General features: G+C 40.6%; 1 protein-coding gene across 1 annotated transcript in view; it reads left to right on the top strand.

Annotated features, from left to right (window-relative positions):
• Window positions 1–1,999: 1,999 nt before the first annotated feature.
• Window positions 2,000–21,652, top strand: part of commd9 (COMM domain containing 9) — a 32,072-nt gene continuing 12,419 nt past the window's right edge. The window contains exons 1-2 of the mRNA XM_073049150.1: window positions 2,000–2,107; window positions 15,616–15,741. Of these exons, the coding sequence (XP_072905251.1) occupies window positions 2,066–2,107; window positions 15,616–15,741 (168 nt within the window). The 5' untranslated portion in view covers window positions 2,000–2,065. The remainder of the gene's footprint in view (window positions 2,108–15,615; window positions 15,742–21,652) is intronic.

Genomic DNA, 21,652 nt, shown 5'->3' with positions numbered 1-21,652 from the left:
TTGGTTGTCAGAGGCTATTTGAGATGCACGCCATCGGGATCACTTAATAAGTAGTGGGAGCTTGTCCTCATTACCACCCCCAACTACAACAACCTTAAGGAACCACCCCCACACCCTACAAAAATATCCAATAAGCCTCTGCTGCACGTAAAATTCTCATTACGGTGGCCACTTTCTCGGCCTCTTACATTTGCTATGACACACGACAGAAAAGACTTCCAGACCTTCGTCCCTGCCACACAATGTGGCAGTGTATTGGTTAGCACCACGCTTTAGAGTGCCAGTGACTCAGGTTCAATTCCCAATGCTGTTTGTAAGGAGTTCTCCCCGTGACCGCCTGGGTTTCCTCAAAGAAGTACCAGTTGGTAGGTTAACGAGAGAAAAACTGCAGGTGCTGTAAATCCAAGCAACATGCACAAAATACTGCAGGAAATCAGCAGCCCAGGCAGCATCTACTGAAAATAATAAACAGAGATCATTTTGGGCCTAGACCCTGGGAAAAAAAAAGGTGAGAAGTTAGTGCAAGAAGGTGAAGTGGGGAAGAAGTACAAGGTAGGTGAAACCGGAGAGGGGTGAAGAGCTGTGAAGTTGATAGGTGAAAGGGATAAAGGGTTGAAGGGGGAAATCTGATAGGAGAGGGAGGATGACCATAGAAGAAAGAGAAGGGGGAAAAGCACCAAAAGGAGGTGCAGGTAAAGAGCTGAGGTGCAATAGGGAAATGGGAATGGTAAAGGGGAAGGGGTTGATTACCAGAAGTTCAAGAAATCAATATCAGTTATTAGGTTAATTGGTCATTGTAAATTTTCCTGTGATAAGGCTGGGCTTAAAAAGGTGAATTGCTGAGCAGTGTAGCTTGAAGGGCTGGAAAGGCCTACTCTGCCTTGTATCTCAATCAATAAATAAATAAACTGCATACAAAGCAGAGCGAAGGGCGTTGAGTAGGCTACGGTCAATCATGGAAAACCCTGAACATCCTCTACATAGCACCATCCAGAGACAGAGAAGCAGTTTCAGTGACAGGTTGCTATCGATGCAATGCTCCTCAGACAGGATGAAGAGATCAATACTCCCCAATGCCATTCGGCTTTATAATTCAACTGCCAGGAGTAAGATATGTTAAAGTGCCGGGGTTAGGACTCAATGTATTTAAGTAAACTACTTAAGAACTTTTTAAAAGCTATTATTAATGCTTTTTGAGAGGGTGATTTTAGATGCATATCATATTTTTACTGAGTTAAGTATTGTATGTAATTAGTTTTGCTACAATAAGTGTATGGGACATTGGAAAAAATGTTGAATTTCCCCATGGGGATGAATAAAGTATCTATCTATCTATCTACATTTGAGAAGAATTAACTGAGATGATTGACTCCTGAACACCTGTCTACACTTACTGATCCACCTGGTGGTCACCCATTACCTTTTTTCTTGCCTGTGCGGGCAATAATTGTGGGGTAATCACATCACTAAGTGTAATTTACCAGTAATTTTCACCACTGTTCTTCGTAGCCAAGATGAAACTGATTTTATAATGAACAACTTCTCTTTCATCGTCACTCATTTTTCTGCTACATATGTCGCTATGAAACCTATGCATTGCCTGGCTCTTTGTCCATGTTTCAGGCCCACTCCCTCATTTTTGTTTCCAGTTCATTTTGTTCTAACTGCGGGATTTTGAAGCAATTTGTTACAGGCATTCCCTATGAATCTCTTAATATTCCCCTCTCTACGACTTTAAACAGGCTTTTTTTTTCATTTTCCCCGTTCTGGTGAATTCTTCGCTCGAGACGCCGGTTCCTGTTCTCTCTCCCCAATGATCTGTTGAGAATTTCCAGCATGTTTTTTTCTATATTTCTTGGGTTAAAATATAGTGGATAAGGACACTACTGTGGCGAGAGACATTCAAGTGAAAACGTAACTGAGGCGGAAGTAAAGTGTCTGTGGGACAAGGGAAACTCGTTTAAAACAAGAAGCTTCAACGCCTTCCCTCCAAGTTGAACTACAAATCCCAGCGTGCACTGTACGGCATGGCGCCTGCGCACAAAGATCACGTGAGGTAGGGAAGATGGAGGAGGTCGGTTTCGAATCGCTACAGCTGTTATTGAAGGTAATGTACGAAGGGTTTGTGCCCTTTACTATCGGTGCAGGTATGGCAGGAGGGAGAACTGCTATTGACTGTGTTTATGCCGGAGCAAACTCAAAATTGTGTACGGCTCCCCGGTGGGGAGGGAACAAGAGTGGTCCAAGAGCCTCCAACAGGACCAGCTGGTGGTTTCTTTTGAGGACGTGAGGGTGGAGTGAAGAGAGGGGATATCGATGAGGAGGTGGATGAAGACCAACGTTGTCATGGTAATAATTTGCATGACGGGGAGAGAAAAAGAGGGATAAATAACATCATCTGTCTGAAATTAATTATTGAGAAATGCAATGTGCCTAGATGGAACTTGAAATGCTGTTCTTTAAACTTGGATCAAGCATAGAACAGAACAACTCAGGATTAGGCTCTTTAACCCATTGTGTTATACCACGTTAATTAATGTAGTAATCAAAAGCCTAACTAAACTAATTCTTTCTGTCTACACAATGTCCCAATCTCCATTTCCTGCACATTCATGTGTCTATCCAAGAGCCTCTGGAACACCTCAGTCATACTTGGCTCCACCACCGCCCTTGGCAGTGTACCCACCATTCTCTGTGTAAAACAAAAACTTGCCTTGGATGTCATCTTTGAACTTTTACCTTAAACACATGCCCTCTGGTATTAGACATTTCAACCTATCAACTCTATGCCTTGCATGATCTTGTAAGCCTCAGTCAGATATCCATGTCGCTTCAGAGAAAACAACCCAAGTTTGCCCAACCTCTCCTTATAACAAATGCCCTTATTGTAACATCAAGGTAAATTATTTCTGCAATCTCTCCAAAGCCTTGGCATCAATTTTCTAATGCAGCGTCCGAACTTAATGCAATGTTCCAGGTGTGGCTGAAAAGAGTTTTGTAAAGCTGCAAGATGTCCTCCCAATCTTTGAACTCATTGTCTTCTCTAACTGAGGCAAGTATGCCACATCCCTTCATTACCACCTTATCAACCTGTGTAGCCATTTTCCAAAAGTGATGAACTGGGATCCCAAGATCCCTCTGTATATCAACACTTCACATTTGATCGGATTAAACCCCATTTGCCATTTCTCATTTCTGCAACTGATCTACATCTTAAATTATCCTTTGGTCTTCCATAAAGCACCAATCTTTGTATGGTCTCCAAACTTATCCATCCATATTTTCATCCAGGTCATGCATATGAGCCAGAATAACTCCTATTCAGCACTATCCTCCATCTTCCATCTGGGCAAGCTAATTCGCTGAGGATCCCACACACCTAAATCTGGATGTTTCCCAAGAGGAACTTAGTCAAACACCTTAATAAAATCCAAGTAGATGATATCCATAGCTCTACCCTTGCCACCTACTCAAGATCAAATCAAATTAGTATGGTACAATGTCTAATTAGGCTATGGTTTTCCAAATTCTGATGTATCCTATCTCTAAGAATCTTCTCCAGTAGCTTTCTTACCTCTGATTTGAGACCCGTGGTCTATAATTTCCAGAATAATTGTTATTTCCCCTCTTGAATAATGGAATAGCATCAGCTGCTACTTGCCAGTCCTCCTGGCAAGTATCTCTGGTTGGAGAACACACAAAGATATTGGTCAAGGGTGCAGCCATCTCATCTGAGGTTGTTAGTGGAACCATGGAATAAGGGGAAAAGGCAGGAAAATGCTGTTAAGGTAGAAGACCAGCCATGATATTGTTTGATGGGGTAGGCTTGAGGCTCTGATTGATCCACTTCTGATCTTACTTGTGTTCCAAGCTAAGAAATTGCTAGGGAATAATTATTACTGTCAGTACTTGTGAGTCTCCAAAGTTGAAACACCGTAACTTCTTAGGCAAATAATAAAAAATCTACATTTTGTCTGTGGCACATCAGTGTATATATTGGTTTGTATTTCTTTTTTCTTTTTCAATATTTTTATTGATTTACAAAAAAGAATACAGGGTACAGGAGGATGTGTATCATATATCAATTACAATATATGTGAATCACACTTATAGTTTCATTACCCCATATTCATGTAAATTAAATCGAATCATAATATTGAAAAGTAATAATTTTATTATTATTCAAAAAAAATCTAAACCCATTACTGAGAAAAGCTATTGGTAAAGAAAGAAAAAGAAAAAAAATCCTTATTATATAGCAAAAACATTATTAGCCAACATCTGTACTTGATAACAAATCAAAGATTTTGAAAGTAATTCAAAAAAGATCCCCACAATGTTAGAAAGTCTTGTCTTGATTCAGAAATTGAACAACGAATCTTCTCTAAATTTAAGCATGACATAACATCGCTTAGCCATTGAGCATGAGTAGGCGGAGCAACACCCTTCCACCTAAGCAACAATGGCCTCCTAACTATAAGAGAAGTAAAAGCCAAAATGTGCAGAGATAATATCTTTTCCTCTAACAATACCTAATAAGGCAGTCAAAGGGTTTGGTTTAAAATTTACTTTAAAAAGCACAGAAAAAGTTTGAAATACTTCCTTCCAGTATTTTTCAAGACTCGGGCATGTCCAGAACATATGAATTAATGAAGCCTCTCCATTGTTATATTTGTCACAATAGGGAGATATATCTGAATAAAAATGAGACAGCTCATCTTTAGTCATGTGGGCCCTATGGACCACTTTAAATTGTAGGAGGGAGTGATTGGCACACAACGATGAGGTATTAATCAATTAAAAAATTTTATTCCAAGTTTCCTCAGAAATTGAAGTCTATAAATCTTGTTCCCAGAGATTTTTAATTTTGTCTAAAGGAATGTTTCTCATTCCCAACAACATACTGTAAACATTAGATATTGATCCATTATGAAAAGGTTTCAAAATAAAAATTACATCTAATAAATTCTTATCAGGTCTTTTAGGAAATGTATGTACTTGAGACCGCAAAAAGTCTCTAGTTTGTAAATATCGAAAAAGTGGATTTTTGGTAAGCTATATTTAGTTGACAACTGCTCAAACGAAAAAAGACTTCCTCCAACAAATATATCCTGGAAGCTTTTAATACCCAGTCTATCCCAATCTTTAAAAATTACAACAGTCATAGAAGGTTTAAAAAAAATAGTTAGAAAAAATAGGACTTGAAAGAGAGAATCTCAATAAACCAAAATATTTTCTAAATTGTACCCAAATCCTCTATGTATGTTTAACTACAAAACTATCAGTTTACTTAAAAATAAAAGAATTGAGGATCCGAGAAGAGAGATGATAGAAAATTCATTAACAGTTAGCTTTGTTACGTACCCCGTAACTGGGTGTCAGACAAGCAGAGCGAGAAGTATCCGTTGGAGTCTGGTGGTACTATATTCAAAAGTGTTCATTAGTAAAATAAGCAAAACAATACCAATAATGCAAATATACATATAACACAGGTTAGCAATAATAAACCTAAAAGTGTAGGAATAATAATAAGCAATAATAAACAAGCTCTATCGATGTCTAGGGGTAAATGAATTGTCATAGAAAAGTATAAGTAGTTGTTGTGTGGTAATCGTTAGAGAGAGCGAGAGATTGAGCCGCTGCAGTCAGCAAACCTTCCTGTTGCCTTTTGATTCCGTTACACCGTTGTGGTCATTCGGCTATGACCCCTCCGTCCTTCAGCCAGACCGTTCTTCTGTGGTGGACTCGTCACTCTGGCATGAGTGGACACACACACAAGTCCCCACCAGCCCTGCTGTTACACTGAGAGCTTTACTGACCGATCTCCTTGTTCGGTATCCGAAGCCCCCACCTTCCTTGTGGGTTCACAACCCTCAGTCAGGGTCCACTGGTGTGTCTGAAGGGTGTCTCTCCAGACCTGTCTTTTGTCCCTACTAACAGGGTCTCGGCTATCAATCAATTCTGAATGATTGTGTCCATCAAATCAGGCCACTCCTGCAGTCTCCCGAGGAATGTTAACGAGCAAAATAATGTCCTTGTAGCAAAAAGGTAAATAATCCAAGAAGAGTCACAATAAATCAACAGTCTCGCTCTCTCTTATCTGTAGCAAATGTTCGTGCCTGTGTTTCGTCTCTCTCTCTCTCTCATGAGCAGCATAGCAACAGCAATAGTTCATGGTTCTCGGGGGGGGGGGGGATGGTTAACTCTGCACCCCATTGTCCATCAGGTCTGTTCATCACTCATAACACCCCCATCCCTCCAAGAATTTTCACCAAGGTGAAAATTAACTAATAAAGCATATTACAGAATTACAGAGCTTAACAAAATACAGAAGTAGTCTTAACTACAAGAATAATACAGATACACGTTCAAATTAACATCTGGATAAACAATCAGCAATTACATTCTCACTCCCCTTTACATGTTGTATTTTAATATCGAATTCCTGTAACAACAGACTCCAACTTAATAACCGCCTATTTTTATTCTTCATATTAGCCAAAAATACTAATGGGTTGCGTTCTTAGCTTAGATGTATATTACAAAGTGTGAACCAATACATGTGTGATTATAATGTAGTACATTACAGAAGTTTGTGCAAATACTAATCTCCATTTTACTTTTAAACTTAACATTCAAACAGTCAATCTTCCATGGTGTTTTTATTTTGCACATGCTTTGTTTAAAAAAAAGAGTCAAATTTCAGCGCATTCCAAGTGGCATTTGGTCAACCTTTGCCTCTTTTCCATTTAACTCTCACGTGGTTAGCTTGCTCACCAGTTTGGGTAAGGCCTTCACAGACTCCTTTTACATGTGCTACCTTATCATCAATGTTTTCCAAACTAAGCCCATTTTCTGAACTTCCACACCACTCATTAATTTTAAGCAAGTCATTAATTTTATCTTCAGGATCTTTTATTCTGTTAGTTTCCAGTTTACCATCTGCAGGTGATCTCTGTTGGTCAAAACAACACTTCAAGTTTTGCCTCTCCAAATCACATACTTAAACAACATCACCGAGTTGTTTATCCTTAAATTCCAAAACAAACTATAATTGACTAGCAGGCACCTTGTTAACAAACCATTGTTCCTTCAGCATGGTCAATGCTTCTAAAACTAATCCAGACTTTAAATTTTCCTTATCCAAAAGTTTAGGAGCAATACTTTTTCCTTTTCCTTCAATAATATTCACATTACCAGCTTTCATCTCCTCACTAACTTTTAACACACCTAACACAAACAACTGAGAATTCTCGCTTTCCACTGGTGCCAAGGTTAACCCTTTCTTCACTGAACCAAGTCTATCTGACCCAAAAGGATTGCATTCCTTTTCAACTAAATCAGATACCTCAGACTTTTCCTGAGCTTCAACACTAGGCTCAGTACCCTGTGCAACCACATCCTTCACAACCTGAACACAAGCAAACGGGACATCTGCTCTCCTAGGCTTTCAATACCAGTCCCTTTTTCAAATTCGAAGTTCCCCTGATCCTCCCAGTTACTCTCTGGGCAACTCCCATCCGGAGTAAACTCAACCTTGCGGGTTAAAGTAACCTCGTCTGCTAACCCAGCAGACTCCCTCAAGGTAGCGGCATCCTTTTCATCTAGGACAGCCCTTACATCGTTGGGAACACATTTAAATTCTTCAACTGCAAACAGCTCTGTCAAGCCAGACATTTCACCAAGGTGAAAATTAACTAATAAAGCATATTACAGAATTACGGAGTTTAACAAAATACAGAAAAATAATACAGATACACATTCAAATTAACATCTGGATAAACAATCAGCAATTACATTGTCACTCCCCTTTACATGTTGTATTTTAATATCGAATTCCTGTAACAACAGACTCCAACTTAATAATCTATTTTTATTTTTCATGTTAGCCAAAAATACCAAGGGGTTGTGATCAGTATAAACAATTAATGGTCTCTGTGCTGAACAAATGTAGACCTCAAAATGCTGTATCACTAGGATAATTGCCAACAATTCTTTTTCCATAGTGGAGTAATTTCTCTGATGCACATTGAACTTTCGAGAGAAATGCGCTACTGGGTGTTCCACTCCATCCCCTGCTTTCTGCAATAGGACTGCCCCTGCAGCCTCATCACTTGCATCCGTCACCAGGGAGAAAGGTTTCGGGAGATCAGGTGCTTTTAACACAGCGTGGTGGCACAGTATGATTTTCAACTTCTCAAAAGCTTCCTGGCAAGAATTGCTCCACACAACCTTTTCATCCTTCTGTAGGAGCTTTGTAAGTGGGAGGGCGATATCCGCAAAGTTCTTACAAAATTTTCGATAGTACCCCACCATGCCCAAAAACCTTCTCAATGCCCACTTATTTGTTGGGACAGGAACCTCGGAAATAGCCTGTACTTTAGTCTGCACAGGAGCCAACTGCCCCTGTCCTACCACATACCCCAGGTATGTGATTGTGGCATGGCCAAACTCACTCTTTGCGAGGTTCACTGTGAGATGGGCTGCAGACATTCGTTTAAACAGTTTCTCCACAGCTTCAAGGTGCTCATCCCATGTATCACTCCAGACCACTACATCGTCAATATAAGCTTTTGTGTTTGTTAACTCTCTAATCACTGCATCAATCATTCTCTGAAATGTCCCTGGAGCGTTTTTCATCCCAAGTGGCAAAACATTGTATTAACAGAACCCTTAAGGTGTGACAAATGCTGAAATTTCTTGAGCTCTGTCCGTTAAAGGAACACACCAGTATCCTTTGAGTAAGTCAATCTTGGTGATATATCTAGCTTTACCCACTTTATCAATACAATCATCCACCCTGGGGAAAGGGTAAGCATCTGTTTGTGTGATAGCATTCACCTTTCTGTAATCTGTACAGAATCTTATACTACCGTCTGGCTTCGGTACAACCACGCATGGAGATGCCCATGCAGAGGAAGATTCACGAATAATACCAGCAGCTAGCATATGCTCAATTTCTTTTTCCACTAGCTTGCTCTTTTCCAAATTCATCCGATAAGGGGATTGTTTAATCGGCTGGGTTGAGGTAACAATAACATCATGCTCTGTTCCTTTACACCTCCTTGGAACATCTGGGCATAAATCTGCATGCCGGTGAATTAGCTGTGTCAGCTGCTCTCTTTGTTCAGGTTCTAAATGACTGACTTTATCAGCAAAATTGGCCAGAATAACCGAGTTCTCTAGTCTGGTGGGTACTATGCTTATCTTTTCAAAATGCTCAGGCCCCTCCTTATCAATCCTTTCTGCCTCATCGGTTTTCGTGACAGCACTGACCACCGTGGGGGTCGCGTCATGATAGCCCTTTAGCATTTTAACGTGAACCAACTGGCTCGGCTTTCGTCTATCAGGTGTTTCGATCACATAATTTAGAGAGTCTATTTTCTTGATCACTTTGTACGGCCCTTGAAATCTTGCCTGTAGGGGGTTGGTAACTACAGGGAACAGGACCAAAACCTTATCGCCCACTTGAAATTCTTGCTCCCGGGCTCGTTTATCATACCATTGTTTCATTTTAGTCTGGGAGTCTTTAAGATTTTGCTTTGCCAGGTCGCATACTTTGTGGAGCCTTTCACGGAACTTTAAAACATAGTCAATCACATTGACTTGCACGTTCGGACCAGACCATTTTTCTTTAAGTAAGGTTAAAGGTCCTCTGGGCCTGTGACCAAAAACGAGCTCAAATGGACTGAACCCCAGAGATTCCTGAACCGTGTCCCTCACTGCAAATAACAGAAGCGGTAATGCATCATCCCAGTCACGAGTGTTTTCCTGACAGTAAGTTTTGATCATGGTCTTTAAAGTCGCGTGGAATCTTTCCAACGCTCCTTGCGATTCCGGATGTTATGCAGAGGCTAAAATTTGTTTAACTCCCATCTGTGTCAACATTTGCTGAAATGCACGGGATGTAAAGGTACTCCCCTGATCTGACTGTATCTCTCTAGGTAACCCTACCGTGGTGAAAAATTTAATGAGTGCCTTTATCACCGCAGGAGTCCTAATGTTTCCCAGGGACACAGCCTCCGGGAATCGAGTAGCAGCACACATCATGGTCATGACGTACTGTCACCCACTCGCAGTTCTAGGCAAAGGACCCATAAAATCCACGATCATTCGGGAAAAAGGCTCCTCATAGGCGGGTATCGGTCTGAGAGGTGCCTTGGGGATAACCTGATTTGGCTTTCCTACCACCTGACAAGTATGGCACCTTTTACAATAGTCAACAATATCCTTCCTCATACTTGGCCAGTAAAAATCTTTCATAACCCTATCTACTGTCTTCCTTACTCCCAAATGTCCACCTAGGGGTCCCTTATGAGCCAAATTCAAAATTTTGTCCCGATAAACCTTCGGAAACATCACCTGGTGTACCACCGCCCAATCCTCATCGACTGGCACCGTGGTCGGCCTCCACTTCCTCATTAACACTCCCTCCTTCAGGTAGTAGCCCTCTGGTTCTTTATCAATTTCTGCCTCAGGAAGAGCTGACTCTCTCAACGCCACAAGCTCCTCATTACGTCTCTGCTCCCTTATAAATTCCCTCCTTGCTAATGATAGATCACCTCCTCTCCTTTACTCTCCTTAACCCCATTATCCTCCGTTTTATCATCCTCTAACCCCTCTTGGTACAGGGTCGGTAAAAACGTCTCGGCCAAATCAACACTGGACTCATTTAAACGTGTTCCTGTTTCAGCCGCCTTTCTAGACATGCTGCAAGTGACTGCGCATGTGGGATAAATCTTGGAATCTATGGGCGGGTCCTCAGCACTCACAGGCTTACTTGTCAGCTTCACTGCTGAATACACATCACCACCTGCCAGATCGTTACTAAGTAGGACGTCCACGCTGTCCATCGGTAGTTTCGAACGCACCCCTATTTCGACTGGTCCAGATACCAGGTCACATTTCAGAAACATCCTGTGCAAAGGTACGGCCTCAGTCCCTTTCCCGATACCTCTTAGCACAACCTCCCCGGTCTCAATCTCAGGACCTAACACCTTCTTTAGAATCAATGACTGATCAGCCCCAGTATCTCTCCAGATCCGCACCGGAACTGGGGTTTCGCCCTCCTTCACAGACACCGTCCCTTCCGAGATAAACTTCTCACACTCGTCTTGCGCTCTATCTAACTTCGCCTTCCTCATCGATCTGTCGACAGGCTCAATGCAACCAGTCGGGATTGCTGTTTTCCCTTTTCCTGTCTCCTCCTTCGGAGCAAAACACTTAGATGCGATATGACCAGCTTTCCCACAATTGTAACACGTGAAGCTAGGAACCTTCCTGCCAGCCTGTTTTTCCTCCTCCTTACCCTTACCACTAGCTCCGTGGCTTATTCTCTGCCTTAGACGGTGGGCTTTCTCTGCCGTCCCTACTGCCTCTCTGGTAGCTCTTATTTGAGGAAACTTTTGTCTTGTGGGTTAAGGCATACTCGTCTGCTAACTTGGCAGTCGCAGACAGAGTCACTGTCTCCTTCTCGTCCAAGTACATCTTCATACCTTCAGGGATACAACCTTTGAACTGCTCAATCAGCATTAACTGTAACAATTTATCATAATCTCCAACGACCCCTTTTGAGGTGCACCAATGCTCACAATATATTTGCATCTCACGGGCAAATTCTAAATACGTGTGGTTCCACGGCTTTCTCAAGTTCCGGAACTTCTGCTGGTATGCCTCTGGCACCAACTCGTAACTCCTCAATATAGTCCTTTTTACTTCATCATAATCCCTAGACTCATCCATGGACAATGCCGAATACGCTTGCTGAGCCTTCCCCCTAAGTACGCTCTGTAACAGAACAGCCCATTTCTCCTTAGGCCAGTTCTGGTTCACAGCCACTTTCTCAAAATGGAGGAAGAACTTATTGACATCCATCTCCTCGAATGGAGGTGCCAACTGGATCTCCTGACCAATCTTGAACCCCTCATTTGGGTCTGCTGCCCGGTCTCTTCCCTGCGATGCCTTTAACTTCTCTATTTCCAGCTCATGCTGCCTCTCTTTCTCTCTTTCCTCCCTCTGTCTTGCAGCCTCCAACTCCTTTATCTGGAACTCATGCTCCCTTTTCTCCTTCTCCGCAGCCAACCTTAATCTTTCTATCTGTAACTGAACCTCCCCCTCGACTGGTTTCCTGTCAGGGAACAGTTCCAATGCCCCCGACGGAAACACACCCTGGGATACATAATACGCAGCTATTGCTCTCTGTATTTCCAACTTTCTCATCGCCGGTTTCACCGCCGAGAGATTCAATCGTCTCGCAACACTCACCAATTCCAACTTTCTGGCATCCTCTAATGTCCCCGTAGTTGGTTCTTTTAAAAATTTGTCAATTTCCATCTCTGCTGGTTTCCCGTCTGGTTATCCACACAACCAGATCAAGTAAGGAACTTCTATCCTGATTCACTGGCCCCACAATTTGGTAATCACATCCCAAGACGAGGCCCCAACACGTTACATACCCCGTAACTGTGTGTCAGACCAGCAGAGAGAGAAGTATCTGTTGGAGTCTGGTGGTACTATATTCAAAAGTGTTTATTAGTAAAATAAGCAAAACAATACCAATAATGCAAATATACATATAACACAGCAACACACACAAAATGCTGGTAGAACACAGCAGGCTAGGCAGCATCCATAGGGAGAAGTGCTGTCGACGTTTCGGCCTGCGTGTGTGTGTGTGTCTCCCTCTCCCTCTCCCTCTCCCTCTCCCTCTCCCCCTCCCCCTCCCACTCCCCCTCCCCCCCGTAGCCTGTTTCGTCTCTCTCTCTCATGAGCAGCATAGCAACAGTAATAGTTCATGGTTCTCGGGGTGGGGGGGGGGGGGATGGTTAACTCTGAACCCCATTGTCCATCAGGTCTGTTCATCACTCATAACAGCTTCTCAAGAAATCCAAACCGGGCAGTCCACCCGTTAATATAATATAACCAAAACGTAAGATTCTGTATATTGACTGCCCAGTAATAAAACCTAAAATTTGGCAAAGCTAAAACTCCATTTTTTTTAGGTTTTTGAAGATAAACTTTATTTAGTCAAGAATGTTTATTCTGTATATATGAAGATATGATAGACTCAAGAGAATCAAAACAGGTAAGGCCTAAAAATGGTATAAAAATTTAGGCAAAATATTCATTTTAATAGAATGAATTCGGCCCATCAACGATGATGAAAAGGGCGACCATTTTGATAGTGCCCTTTTTACATAATTCAGCAAGGTAAAAAAATTTAAGTATTTATAATTAGTAATTGTTACACCTAAATAAGCAAATTGATTTCTTACACTTTTAAAAGGAAGGTAAGTATTAATTCATACCAAATTATTCAAAGGAAAAAGTTAACTTTATGAAAATTTAGTTTATATCCTGTAAACTGACTAAAACAAGAGAGTAAAGAAAGTACGAAAGGTAATGAAGTCTCAACATTAGAAATATAAAGGAAAAGGTCATCAGCATAAAGCGAAACTTTGTGAGTTGTACCTCTCCTTAAAATACCAGTGATATCATCAGATTCCTGGAAAGCAATAGCTAAGGGTTCTAAAGCCAGATGAAAAAGCAAAGGGCTCAAAGAGACAGCCTTGTCTAGTTCCACGTTGAAGTTTTAATGGTTTGGAATTCTGAGAGTTAGTAAGAACCTGAGCAGAAGGAGATAAATTAATTTAATCCTTTGAATAAAATCGGGCCCAAAATTAAATTTTTCTAAGGTTTTAAATAAGTAATTCCATTCAGCCCGATCGAAGGCTTTTTCAGCGTCTAAGGATATTGCACATTCTTTACATTACAATATCTACCACTTGGTGAGTGTTATAAGCACTTATGTATCATGATAATGGGAAAGGTGCATAAATTCAAGTTCTTTTCCTCCTTGTCATTCCTTTAATAATTCCAGGATTTTTGTCTCCGTGGCTTTATATTGAAAGGTGGCCCAGTGTTTTATGCTAATTTAAAGACTTTAAACTTGTACTGTTGAGAACTCTCTTACTTTGCCTAATTTATGCTTTGAAATCAACGATTCACATTAAAGGATTTACAGAAACACAAAAATCTTTTCAAAGGCATAGCCCCCAACAAACAGTAGTAATCCTGAATGCAATGGTACCTAGTGAAATAAAAGATGCTGTCTCTCCGGACGTGTTCATTCCTTGAGAGATCTCTGGTTTTAGAAAACATAGAAAACCTACAGCACAATACAGGCCCTTCGGCCCACAAAGTTGTGCCGAACATGTCCCTACCTTAGAAATTATTTTGTGCGTCACTTTGTTAGCTCTTGACAATTGCATTTAAGTCACATACGTTCCACTTTCAAGGAACTTCTGCTGTTACATGTTCTTTAACCATGAACTCAAATAATTTGATCTTTTGCTTCTCAGTAAACATCTAGGAGCCTTGTTTGCTAAATAAAAGGGGAAAAAAGCTATTATTTCAGGTTTGGTTTACTCTTTATTGTTTTCTTTTGGAATGTAGTATAAAGTGGAGTTCCTAGAGCATGATGGGACATTTTTTCAGTGAGAAGTTGTGTAGCATCTCGTATATAGTGGATCCATTTGGATGTTTGTTCTCCCTCGAACCATCTTCACTCTTCAGCCACAAACTTGCATCTAACCCACTTCTTGTGCAAAATTACAGCTCCACTCTTGCTTAAGGTTGCTTAAGTTTATTATTGCTGGTGATGGTAATGGGGACAAGCTCCCACTACCTATTAAATGGTCCCAGTGATGTGCGCCTCAAATAGCCTCTAACAGCCAAATCCAGCTTCACGTGTGGCTTAGCTACTAAGCCCAGCGGAACTGTTTCTACTGACAGGCAAAGAGCAAAGACAGGTTACTGGCACCTTAAAACTAGTCACTTTGGGCAGATGGGGCCATGGTTGGCAGCTCATCTAGGAGAAGGAAAACTCTGATCTCAAACCTCCGCTGCCTTGTGGCTAACCCACTCATGGAGAAGGCTTCAAGTGTAAACCCCAAGGGAAAAATCTGGAGCTGGGGTCCCTGAGGCAGTCTACATTGAGTTCAATGCAGAGTTGCATCTCCTACGATGCTGCTAGTACCAAACTGTATCCTTCTATACTGTTCCTTTTGGTTTATCGGATGCATGGAGAGGGGAAGCTTTCTACACGGACAACAGCTTGCTCTCCATATCGTACTGCCCAGGCTTTCATATCTAAAAAGCCAGAATGCGATATCCATGGTCAACTCGGACTGACAGAGGCGTCACTCACTCTTGCCACATCCTTGCAACCTGCTTTCTGCCTTGATAATCTGTGCCTTCACCTTAAATCTGCTTGCTCAGATGTAAACTCAGTCGAAACCTGTTTGACCTGGAGTTGGGTTCTGAACTGTATGACATGTGACGAAAAGAAGTTTTTTTTCCAATTGGAGCATTTTGCAATTTCCCACTCCTGCTGAAGCAAATATATTGTTAATTTACCTAGATTCGGGTTTCTAGTGATTTCTGATCACAGCTTGCCCATTAGTTTAGCAAATTTCTTTTTCCCTTTGACTGCAGTCTGTAAGAGTGTAAAATCTGTGTTTAACCATGAAAATTGTCCAATGTTACCCCTGAACCCTGTGTTCATGGCATTTGATATAAATGAAGATTCTTGGTGACTGAATTGCTGTCTTTCAGGCTCCCTCAAAGGATGTGGTGAGGCATTTATGTCAGGAAAGTTTTTCCTCGGTGGCCACTAATTCATCCAGGTTGGTTGACAACACCGTCAGTAGTTTATCAGTGATTCCTGAGGAGGCCCAGCAGGTAAGAGAAAACTTGGTTGAGCACAGTATGTTTTACTTGTATGTTTAATATACCTACATCATCGTCTGTATTTAAAAATGTAAGTCTTAGAGAGTAATGTAAATTGAGAATGTAATCACAGTGAGCCAGAGTGTTTGGAGCTCAACAGGATTATAGATCAGTGAGTTTCCCAACAGAGAGAGTGGTGTGATAATTTTAAACAAAGTTCACGAGTTGGGGGAATGAGGGAGTGCTGGAGCCAAGAGTTGTTAGTTGTTGGTCACTGGAATTGGGGGAAGGTAACATGAATTGGTTCTGATGACGAATAATTAGTGTAGATGAGCAAAAAAGACAGCACAGCATGGATGTGGTGAGCAGAAGGACCCATTTTATGGCTGTACCACTCTGAGATGATGGAGGATTAGAGAAACAAAAAAAAGGTTAAGGATACAGGAAATGGAGGTTGATTAGAAATTATAATTTGGTTGGGGGGGGGGTAAGCAGATGAAATGTTGGTCTCTGTGTTCAAACTGTCCTTCCCCCTCCCCCCCCCCATTTATAGTGTAAATTGAGGATGATATTAGTATAGCAAAGATATGTTAAAGAAGTTATTTGGTCATAGAAAAAAGGTGATTTTTGTGCTCTAGAATAATTCCAAAGTTGTGCCCAGTTTTAGCAGAGGTGAATGAACATACTTGAATATGTCCTGCTATCAATTAGGAAAGTATTGGCATGTTAAATTATAAAAGGGGTTGAGTGCACAAGCAGAGTTATCTTGCTTTTTCATAAATGCCCATGGTGAGATTATCTTTTAATAGTATGTACTAATCTGATCTCTCTACCCAAGAAAGGAGATAATTGCACAACCAAGATTAATCACATTGATTCTTAGTGGGCTATCCATTCCTTTTGGTATCCTACTATCAGTAACTTAATAGATTTACTACATTTGCTCCTGCTGCTGTATTTCTAATGATCTAGGAAGTGATCCAAGTCTACACCTGCTCTCGGAGCAATGGCATGTACAAGGACACAGTTCCACTCAATGTCAGTGCTTTCGTTTTTAAAAAAAAATTCCACAATATGAGTAATCTTTTTTCACATGTACTTCCATTTACACCTTCATTTGCCCTGTATTTATTCTCCTGAAGCTTCTCTACATTCTCTTTCCAGTTCATATTGGCATCCTACTCCATATCCACAACAAACCTGCATCGATTATTCCATATGACTTTTACAGTGAGCAACTCAGACTCCAGTACCAATAATTTGTCATAGCCATCTGTCCTAAAATATATCTATTTATTCCTACTCTCTGTCCAGTCCTTGACCACTCAATAAATTAGTTATTTATGAGCCAGCCCCTCAAAAAGGCAGCATCTATCATGAAGAACCCTCACCATCTGCGATATGTTCTCTCATTACTACCATCAGGGAGGAGGTACAGGTGCCTGAAGACGATTCAGCAACAGCTTCTGCCCCTCTGCCATCAGTATTGGACCTCTGTTTAATATCTGACCCTCAGGTTCTGCCAGGAGTCACAAGATCACAAGACAAAGGAGCAGAAGTAGGCCATTCAGCCCATTGACATCGAGTCAAGAATGGAGAGCTGTCTTCTTAATGATTGTTTATTTTAAAGTATAAACACACAAATACTAAGTAAAGGAAATAAAGAACTGAGAAATGAAGCTGAGGTGAATGAAAAGCTAAGATGGTGAAGATAAGGTTCCACATGGTTGACTTATTCAGAAAGACAGAAGACATGGGATCCGGGGAAGTTTGGCCAGGTGGATTCAGAATTGGCTTGCCTGCAGAAAGCAGAGGGTCATGGTGGAGGGAGTACATTCGGATTGGAGGGTTGTGACTGGTGATGTCCCAGAAGGATCGGTTCTGGGACCCCTACTTTTCGTGATTTTTATTAACGACCTGGATATGAAGGTAGAAGGGTGGGTTGGCAAGTTTGCAGACAACACAAAGGTTGGTGATGGTGTGGATAGTGTTGAGGTTTGTTGAAGATTGCAGAGAGACATTGATAGGATGCAGAAGTGGACTGAGAAGTGGCAGATGGAGTTCAACCCAGAGAAGTGTTGAAGGACAAACTCCAAGGCAGAGTACAAAGTAACTGGCAGGATTCTTAGTGGTGTGGAGGAGCAGAGGGATCTGGGGGTACATGTCCACAGATCCCTGAAAGTTGTGTCACAGGTAGATAGGGTAGTTAAAAAGCTTATGGTGTGTTAGCTTTCACAAGTCGAGGGATAGAGTTTAAGAGTCGCGAGGTAATGATGCAGCTCTATAAAACTCTGGTTAGGCCACACTTGGAGTACTGTGTCCAGTTCTGGTCCCTCACTATAGGAAGGATGTGGAAACATTGGAAAGGGTACAGAGGAGATTTACCAGGATGCTGCCTGGTTTAGAGAGTGTGCATTATGATCAGAGATTAAGGGAGCTAGGGCTTTACTCTCTGGAGAGAAGGAGGATGAGAGGAGACATGATAGAGGTGTACAAGATATTAAGAGGAATAGATAGTACCTCTTCCCCAGGGCACCACTGCTCAATACAAAAGGACATGGCTTTAAGGTAAGGGGTGGGAAGTTCAAGGGGGATATTAGAGGAAGGTTTTTTACTCAGAGTGGTTGGTGCGTGGAATGCACTGCCTGAGTCTGTGGTAAAGGCAGATACACTAGTGAAGTTTAAGAGACTACTAGACAGGTATATGGAGGAATTTAACGTGGTGGGGGGGGCATATATGGGAGGCAGGGTTTAAGGGTCAGCACAACATTGTGGGCCGAAAGGCCTGTACTGTGCTGTACTATTCTATGTTCTAAAAGATGGTGCCTCTGGAAAAATCCAATCACTTCTATAATCGAGATGAGAGAAATTCCTTGAACTAGACCAATCAATGATTGCATAATTACATCACATGGCTAATGAATTAATACTTAGCCTATGAAAAATGAGAAAGGTGGGAAAGGTGATAAAACATCAGTTTAACTGCTATACGACTTTCTGCCAGTAAGTGGGAATGAACCACCACCACACTATGGAAAAATACATGAGGTTGTTATAAAGTACTTGCACTACAACTTTAGTAAAAGTACAAATGATTAAGCTACAAGGTTGTTTTACATTAATTTATCTAATATTTTATAAAAGTAAGTATAAAAAAAGTGGTTTCCAACATCAGATTTCTGAGCGGTCTATGAACACTACTAGATTATTCCTTTCGTCCTACTTTTTTTAAATTATATTTTATAGTAATTTTATCTTTACACTCTTGCTGTTGAAAACAACAATTTTCATGTCATATAACTGTGATAATAAAACTGATTTCATTCCATGAAAAATATCTATAGAACCTTGGAAGTTAATAACCAGTGTGTCTACTGTCTCCAAAACGCTTTCAAAACCTTGACACGTAGGAAGTCTGTTCTTTAAGATTAAATCAACTTTTGATTTAATTTAATTTCACTAAACTTTTTTTAAACTAATGTCAATCTCTTTTCAACTCAGGTATTCTCTGTAGTGCTCCTGTATTTCTATCTAGTGCTCCTGTATGTAGTGCTCCTGTATTTTCAGGGTTTGTTTGTGAATGTCTTCTATGGAAACTGACACAGCACTTGTTGCTGCCATTTCCTAATATAATTTTTCTTGCCTGTCTCAGTCTGTTAGGGAGCCACAGTAATGTTACCTTTTCTTTTTGAATGTCTACAGATGCTTTACAATGTTTTTATTTCTCACTAGATTAATTTCCTATTCTACATTACCTTTACAATTCCTTTGTCTGCTCTTGAATTCTGAAATTTTGACAACCGTCAGGCTTGCTACCTTAACAACATCATTTGCCTTTACATTTGGGGTTAATCCCTTTATTAGTCACGGCTGGATCACGCTTCCTGCTTTTTGCCTGAAGATAATACATATTTGTTGTAAATTGAGCGAAGTCACTTTTCAATATTTTTTTTCTATTGAGTTATCTTATGGACTGTGTACTCTAAAGACAACTTAACTCTTGAGATAATTAATTAATTCTCATTACAAAATCTAAATGAGCCTGTCACCTCACTGGCTTTATAATCTTGAAACCATCTTTGATACACTTGTGAATTTGTTCTCCACACTATTCCTGCTGAATTGGTTTTTCAAGTCTATTTGTAGTTTAAAACTTTCTGTGATTATTGTATCCGCTTTAATTTGTTGATTTGTACTTTTCACTACATTACCATTATTGTCTACAGGTTACCAAACAACTACTGCACCCAAATTTTATTCTATTCTACTAGATTTCCTGAATTGAGATCCTTTCTCACTATGCTTCCTTTTTCTTGTACTTTATTATCAGGGCTATCCTTTTTTCCCCTATTTTATCTCTGTTCTAAGCTTAAGTAACCAGGATATTTAATTCCTATTCTTGGTTACTTTGCTATATCTCGGTAATGCCCACTTATTTCTATTTGTTCAACTAATCTATCTATCTTGTGGAAGTTGATGTTGCCTACATTTTTTTTTTCAGAAGGCAGTTGCTAGAGTCGCACAGGAGGCTGGTCAGCTAAATTAACATCATGAAATTAAGGGGTTGGTAGCAACACAAAGTGTCCTAAAGTTAGAAAGCAGAGTAATAGTAAATGGATGTTTTTTCAGACTGGAAGGTGTTCCCTGTGGATTGGTGCTGAGATCACTACTTTCATTGGGCATTAATAACTTAAACATTAGTTTGCAAGGCAAAGTTTTACAATTTATGGATGATGGAGAACTTTGAAGTGTTGCAGACAGAAAGGAGGATAACATTATTGGGAAATAGGATGGCTGACTGGGCAGACAAGTGGCACTTGAAAGTTAATATTAAGATGTATGGATATACTTTGTCAGAAAGAATGAGACAAATACAAGCTAAATGGCATGCTTCTCAAGGGTCTACAGGGGCAGAGGGGCAGCGCATGTGTTTTAAAAAAAAATCATTCAGAGTGATGTCATGTTGAGAGAATGGTTAGTAGATCATATGGGATCTTTGGATTCATTTGTAGAGGAAAAGAGTACAAAAATTGGAGAGTTTTGCTGAACCTCTTATAATATACAACATTGGGATATTGTGCCTGATCCTAGTCACCGAATTTTAAGAACGATTATGATGGTCCTAGAGAGGATGCAGAAAAGATTATTGGGATGGCCCCTGAGTAAGGGATTCCAGCTATAATTTTAGATTGAAGAAGCTGGGAGTGTTCCTCGTGGGGAAAAAATTTAGAGGAGACTTCATGATGTTGTGCAACCTCATTGATTGGTTCAGGTAGAAGGAAGCTGTTCCCATTTGTAGATAGCTCACTGACCAAGGGGCACATTTCCAAGTTGGGATAAAAACTACAAAGAAGATCTAGGGATGAACCTTTATGCAGTAAGTAATCGCGATCTACAGCTGACTGCCTACTGAAGTGGTGGAAGTATTTGGAAGGGTTTTCGACAGGGGGTTTTGTCCCTTTTTCCAGTGTTTGGACTATATCCTTTTAAACCTTCATAATCCAGAATCAGATTTATTATCACCAGCATATGTCGTAAAATTTGTTAACTTAGCAGCAGCAATACAATGTAATACATAATATAGAAAAAGAAGAAATAATAATAAAAACATAAGTAAATCAATTACAGTATGCATATTTTTGAATAGATTAAAAATCATTCAAAAACAAATGTATATTTTTAAAAAGTGAGGTAGTGTTCATGAGTTCAATGTCCATTTAGGAATCAGATGGCAGAGGGGAAGAATCTGTTCCTGAATCGCTGAGTGTGTGCCTTCAGGCTTCTGTACCTCCTACCTGATGGTAACAGTGAGAAAAGGGCATGCCCGGGTGCTGGAGGTCCTTAATAATGGACGCTGTCTTTCTGAGACACCGCTCCTTGAAGATGTCCTGAGTACTTTGTAGGCTAGTACCCAAGATGGAGC

This window comes from Hemitrygon akajei, chromosome 6 (assembly GCF_048418815.1).
Source record: "Hemitrygon akajei chromosome 6, sHemAka1.3, whole genome shotgun sequence".
NCBI classification, from domain to species: Eukaryota; Metazoa; Chordata; class Chondrichthyes; order Myliobatiformes; family Dasyatidae; genus Hemitrygon; species Hemitrygon akajei.
This window is presented reverse-complemented; position numbering and strand designations above follow the sequence as displayed.